Genomic DNA, 6,383 nt, shown 5'->3' on the forward strand with positions numbered 1-6,383 from the left:
CACCCGTGCAAGACCATTATGAAGCAAACACTCGTTGGAATGGGATATGAACCACACATCAGTTTTTAGTGCTTCCTTTAACTGCTTGTTTAAGTCAGTGGATAGGTTTGGGTCCCGTTTTGCCTGGGCTCTAGTGGCCACAGGAGCAGCCAACTGCTTCGAACGGATAACGGGTTGGATCACTTCCAAACGTGCGCTATTGTATTGAGATAATCTTGAAAGAGCATCTGCCATAAAGTTCTTTCCCCCAGGGAGGTAGCGGAGAGAGAAATTAAAGTGATTAAAGTGTTGTGCCCAACGGACTTGTTTGTGTCCTGGGCGTTTTTAGGGCTTCCAGGTTCTTATGGTCTGTCCATACCTCAAAAGGGTGTTTCGCCCCTTTGGTACAATGCTGGACCAAACTTGGGTCTATGGACTTTTCACTATTGTTAACAATGTTTTCTTTTTAAAAATATTTTAGACATTCTTAGATATGTTGGCACTCAAAAAGAAAAAAAAAGCTCAACTATGTAATTTAAATCGAAATTATTCCTTTGGACATCTACAGAAAATATACTGATACAGAGTACAGTTTGAGTACTTTCCCTGCAATTGCCCATGAAATACAGTTGTTGTAATTCTCCCAGGCATGACAGTTTATTCACCTCCATTAAAAAAATAATATAACTGGAAACAGTTTAGCAATGAAAACATTATAAACAGTTTAATTCAAACATGTTTATTGTAATAAAGAAAAATTGTTTCAGAAGCCTAAGATCACAGTGACAATGTATTTTCATTGTGAAATTACCAAGTGAAAATGTGTGCAAGGCAAAAACAAACAGCTTTGCACTCATTTGTACATACAGTTCAATACATTAAAACATTTTTTCCATACAGTAGTGGCCAAAATTGTGGAAATCTTTTGGGAAAAGTGTATTTTTGAGATTTGATGGCTAAGAACACCACTTTTTTTTCAGAGTTTCAAGATTCACTGTTGGAATGCTTAACCCAATTGAAAATCTATGGAGCCGACTAAAGAAACTTGTTAGTCAGAAGCAACCCAGCGATAAAATCCAGTTAATAGAAGCAATCATTCAATCCTGGCTTTACATTATAACAACTGCAGAACTAAAAGACTTTGGTCACTCTATGGGACAATGTTGTAAGGCCGTAATTCATGCTAAAGGTTACCCAGCTAAGTATTAACTGACATGATAATTTTTGTATACCGCGTTTTTTCTATGGTGCTAATTTTTGTATATCTCATTTTTTCTACGTGTTTCACTTTTCTTCTTTATATTGTAACTGCTATTCTAATAGCAAATCCTTCATAAGTTATTTCATTACATTCTTGATTAAATTGTCTTTCCATTAATATATAATTTTATGGTAAAGGTAAAGGTTCCCCTCACACATATGTGCTAGTCGTTCCCAACTCTAGGGGATGGTGCTCATCTCCATTTCAAAGCTGAAGAGCCAGCACTGTCCGAAGACATCTCCATGATCATGTGGCCGGCATGACTAAAGCCATGCTGTTACCTTCCCACCAAATGGGGTCCCTATTTTTCTACTTGCATTTTTTACATGCTTTTGAACTACTAGGTTGGCAGAAGCTGGGGCAAGTAACAGGAGCTCACCCTGTTACACGGCACTAGGGATTCAAACTGCTGAACTGTTGACTTTTCAATCGACAAGCTCAATGTCTTAGCCACTGAGCCAACACATCCCTCAAATTTTATTGTACTACTCCCCAAAAAGTGGTGTTAATATCTAGGTTTTGAAAATACTCTTTTCCCAAAAGGTTTCCACAATTTTGGCCACTACTGTATGTTTTAAATACTAGAAGAGGATTTTCTGGATATGTTCCCAAATGGTTCAACCATAATTTTATGCAAAATGAAACGCATTCTAATTTAAAAACTATCACAAAATAGCTTTGCATGTTCTCATTGGTCTATCCAACTGTCATTTGAAGTCATTATTCTTCTGTAACCATATTCATTTGAAAATATAGTATTAGTCCATGTCACATTCATTTCTTCTTTTTTCCTTTATTTTTTTTGCCACCTTCTCCTTGCTGTAGACTTGGGTCACTGCCTCCCATTTTCTGTGTCCTTGTTTTCAGTTTGGGAATGGTTTCTGCTGCATATAACATCACTGCCTTACCTAAATAAACAGACAGAAAAGAACAAGAAAATAATTTATCAAGAAGAGGATAACCAGGAATTATCCACCATTTGCACTTCATAATGTGCAGCTTTGGCTTCCATCTATAAATGAACAAAAGGAAGAAACCAGTCTAGTGCATATTTATAACACTCACGTGTTGGAAATTGAGGCTGACATAAATTGCCATCTTCCTGCTTCAACTGAATGCGAACTCTACCCCTATATTGCGCATCACGGTTCCATTCCCTGGAATACATTTTGTTTTTCTAGTACATGGAGAAAAAGTTCAGAACATTACAAGCAAGCATAAGCAAAATAAAAATACTTATGATGATAAATCTACTTTGGGAGCAAGAAACCATTAACAGTCCTAATAGTTACAAAGGAATAACTAATATAGGGCTGAACTGTTTATTTTAATAGTCAAAGGTATTACCTTAGTAATTCAAAGGAAAGCTCGGTAAGAAAGGCTACTTGATCCCAAGAAACAATTTGAAAGTTATATTATTCAAGTTTTTTTTTTAAGAGTATGCCAAGGATTAGATTTCAAATAAGGATTTCCCAGCTCATTATCTTAATAATTATAGTATGCCAGCATAAACACTTTAGATTTATCTCTCTCCAGAGTGTTGTTAATGCTCTATTGGAAGAATGTATTTATTACGGTGTCCTCTCTAAGTTCTGCTTCTTCTCTACTCTAAGAAAGGGAAGGACTGGTGTCACAATATTGATTCTGTGAGTTTGACTCTTCTTACTCCCACCCACTTTGCCACAAATTGTGGAATTATAGTTTTACATAAGCGTACAGTAGAAAATAACAAAACAAAAAAAATTACCTCCAAGAGCACATTAAGACCAACTGCTGCACAAACATCTTGAATTTCTGTAGAAGTAGGATTTTCAATAGCCTGCCCCAAAAAAAAAAATCCCCAGAGTTTTTAGCATCTGTGATTTCTTGCCACCAATTAAGCTGTTATGCATAAATCAATTATCAGCTGATACTCCTGAATTTGGAGCCGTCAGCATTTTATTGCAATAGCATTAAAATGATTGTGTGCATCTTACCCATTTATAGGGGGAAAAAATTTCTAAAATATATTGAGAACAATTGACTGAAACGACAAAAATTAATAAGACTTAATGGAACTATTTAGAGACATATGGTATAGCCCATATAATGTACAGATATAAATTAATGTGAGTGTGCACAGCTTTAAATTTTGCAAGCCATATGCCAGCTTTAAAAACTGGCACTGACAACCCTCGTCAATTTGTTACCTGATACCAAAAGAAAAAAAAAAGCAAAGAAATTTCCATGTAACAAAAATGTTACAGTTAACCATGGAGTAATTATAGCTTGCAACTGAACTTTTTAATGCTCCTATAAACATAAATTACATAAGTATTTTAATAACTACATTAAAACAACCAAGTCTTTGTATACATGCAAGACATAAATATGTAGTGGCAAAACTAACATTGTGGGCTAATGAATATATACAACAAAAAAATCTTTATTTAAAGCCAATACAGATACTACATCTTAATTTCTAATTAATAAGGCTCCATCCTTGAAATAACTTAATACATATATCACACAAATATTTTATTCTACGTAGTTTTCAAATTATATTTTTGATGCACAGATTTTCTTTCCTCCCTTCACCCACAATTACTTTGTCAAGAGGTATTCTTCTTCCTTCTGCTATTGTCTTCTTGTTATTTATGTAGGCTGGATATATACAGATAAACCTAAGGCAAGAAATAAGAATTGAAAGCTGATAGGATACATAAAAGAACATTTATTTCTTCACATTCAAATATTCTTCCAAATATGACATATGCAGCTCCTAAAGTAAAGAAATCCACTATGGCTAAGAACTGTATGAGTGAAAGGGTTTATTTTTATATTTTTAAAGTTTAACTAGACAACCTATAATGGGTCATTGATTGCTAATTTGTACCCTATGACTATCATTAATGTTGTACCTTATGATTCTTGATGAATGTATCTTTTCTTTTATGTACACTGAGAGCATATGCACCAAGACAAATTCCTTGTGTGTCCAATCACACTTGGCCAATAAAGAATTCTATTCTATTCTAAAATTCTGTCCCACTCTACTTCTTTTAAAGTAGGAAATTAAGCTGAATTCTATGCATGAGCAATACTATAAAGAAAAACTAAAACACTTGACAGGAAGATTATGAAATTGAATGGCTAATTTGCTATCGTTTTTGCAGATCCTGTCTCTAATATTTAAAATAGATTTAACACAGTTGCTTATCACTCCTGCAGATGGAAACCAGTTTTTTATAGGAATAATTTCTCTTCCCTCATACACCAGTCTTCAACTGGTGAGCTGGAACCAGAGCGAGATACCACATGGGTTACAAGAGCAGCATTACCACCAACCAAGAATATGACTAAAGAGAAGAAGCTCCCAAAATGCGTGATCTTCAGGAAGGGCATGAATGGGCACCTTCAGGAAAAGCACCTACAAGGAGGGCATTGATATCACACCATCAGGGCATTGATATTGCACCATCAAGGCAATTGTGAACACACAATTAATGTAATTTATATAATCAGACATTTGTATGACACAAGATGAGGCATGCGACCTCAGGCTTCTTATAAATACCTATTCCACTTCATTGTGTGCTGCCCAAAAAAAAAAAAAAAAAAGATTTCAGAAACTTAGATAATGGATTCTCTTAAGGCAGCATCTGTTAACTCACATAAATTCATTATTCGAGCAAAATAGGATACTTGCTTTATAAACGTTTAATCAGTTAGAGGGGTTAAGATTTTGGACGAAAAGCTGAGAAACAAGGGTGTAGTCCACCCATCATGCAAGAAATTCAGCGGGTGACTATGGGCCATTCAGGTTGTTATTAGGAGGAAAAAAGTAGAAGAGAGTTCTTTACGCTCTAGATGGAAAAGGGGTTGCATCGAATGAATGAATGGCTGAAAAAGTCTCCAACTATATTGCAGACCTTATTTCTCCACCCTTCCTGACAGAGTTAAGAAAAACAGTGGGGGAAAATACAGGTAGTCCTCGACTTGCAACAGTTCATTTAGTGACCGTTCAATGTTACAACAGCACTGAAAAAAGTGACACACTTTTCACACTTAACAACCATTGCCGCATTCTCACGGTCCTGTGATCAAAAGTCAGATGCTGGGCAACGGGTTCATATTTATGACGCTTGCAGTGTCCCGGGTGACAGGCGATCAGCTTTTGCGACCTTTTCGACAAGCAAAGTCAATGGGGAAGCCGGATTCATTTAACAACCGCGTTACTAACTTAACACCTGCAACAATTCACTTAACAACTGTGGCAAAAAAAAAAAGTCGTGAAATGGGGGAAACCCACTTAACAAATGTCTCCCTTGGCAACGTCCGTTTTGGGCTCAAGTGTGGTCATAACTCGAGGTCTGTCTGTCATCAAGGGCCTACCCCCCAGAGCAGGGACCACCAAACGAAGCGCATCCCCACCGCGCGCAAAGCCAACGGGCTCCTTTATGGAGGGAAGCCACCGGATCGCTCCAGTCCAGCCGCGCCAAGGCCGAGGCCAAGAAAAAAGGGGCAGCCACCACTGTCGCCGCCGCCCTGCAGCAGATGCCTCTCTTCCTGAGCTTCGGCCACCCTCGGCCGCCGCGCCCGGCCCTTCCCCACAGCCGCCCGAGCCGAGGGGAAACCCGGGCACCCCCGGATTCAGTTAAAGCCCGCTTCGCACAACGCGCGAATCGGAGGCGATCTGGCCATTCGCGGCTCCCGCACGTTCCGCGAACCCCGGCGGAGGGCCACAGCGCGGCTTCCCTTCCCAAGTTACCGAGATTTATCGGAGGGTAAAGAAGGCGCAGCCCAAGCCATGGCCTCCGCATCGGCAGGCGGCAGCGGCTTTTCGTGACTCAGCCATTCAACGGCAACGGCAAATCGGGGACGGGAAGCGGAGAGAGCCAAACCAGTTGTCCCGCCTTCGCGTTACCGATGTCGTTCGATCCCATTGGTTAAGCGGAAGCGTCGCTCATGGATAAACCGAACTAAGACAGTGAGAGACTATCTTCGGTGTCACGAGAGTTCCTGTCAGGTTGGGTAACGCATGTACGATAGAGATGGGAAATAAAGCGACGGAAGGAGGTCCCTGATTTTTACCTCCTGGCCGGGTGGGTGACGTAGCAAACCAAAAAGATGTCTCAAGATTATGTAGAGCGGGAACCATGAA

At 39.0% G+C, this 6,383-nt stretch overlaps 1 protein-coding gene across 1 annotated transcript; it reads right to left on the reverse strand.

Moving 5' to 3' along the window:
- Window positions 1-702: 702 nt before the first annotated feature.
- SRP19 (signal recognition particle 19) lies at window positions 703-6,179 on the reverse strand. Its single transcript, XM_058168457.1, has 5 exons — window positions 5,991-6,179; window positions 3,828-3,903; window positions 2,988-3,059; window positions 2,306-2,417; window positions 703-2,148 (listed from the first exon to the last, which is right to left on the reverse strand). The coding sequence occupies exons 1-5, from the start codon at window positions 6,029-6,031 to the stop codon at window positions 2,015-2,017; spliced, it is 435 nt and encodes a 144-aa protein (XP_058024440.1). The 5' UTR covers window positions 6,032-6,179; the 3' UTR covers window positions 703-2,014.
- Window positions 6,180-6,383: the final 204 nt, after the last annotated feature.

Source organism: Ahaetulla prasina, chromosome 2 (genome assembly GCF_028640845.1).
Source record: "Ahaetulla prasina isolate Xishuangbanna chromosome 2, ASM2864084v1, whole genome shotgun sequence".
NCBI lineage: Eukaryota > Metazoa > Chordata > Lepidosauria > Squamata > Colubridae > Ahaetulla > Ahaetulla prasina.

What these genes read in the sequence shown, in the direction of transcription:
- SRP19 (XM_058168457.1), bottom strand. Translation starts at nt 6,031, where the DNA reads ATGGCTTGGGCTGCGCCTTCTTTACCCTCCGATAAATCTCG. An exon ending in TTACCCTCCGATAAATCTCG is followed by an intron (nt 3,904 to 5,990) that starts GTAACTTGGGAA and finishes TTCTTGCCTTAG; the next exon opens with GTTTATCTGTATATATCCAG. An exon ending in TCAGCCTCAATTTCCAACAC is followed by an intron (nt 2,149 to 2,305) that starts GTGAGTGTTATA and finishes CTGTTTATTTAG; the next exon opens with GTAAGGCAGTGATGTTATAT.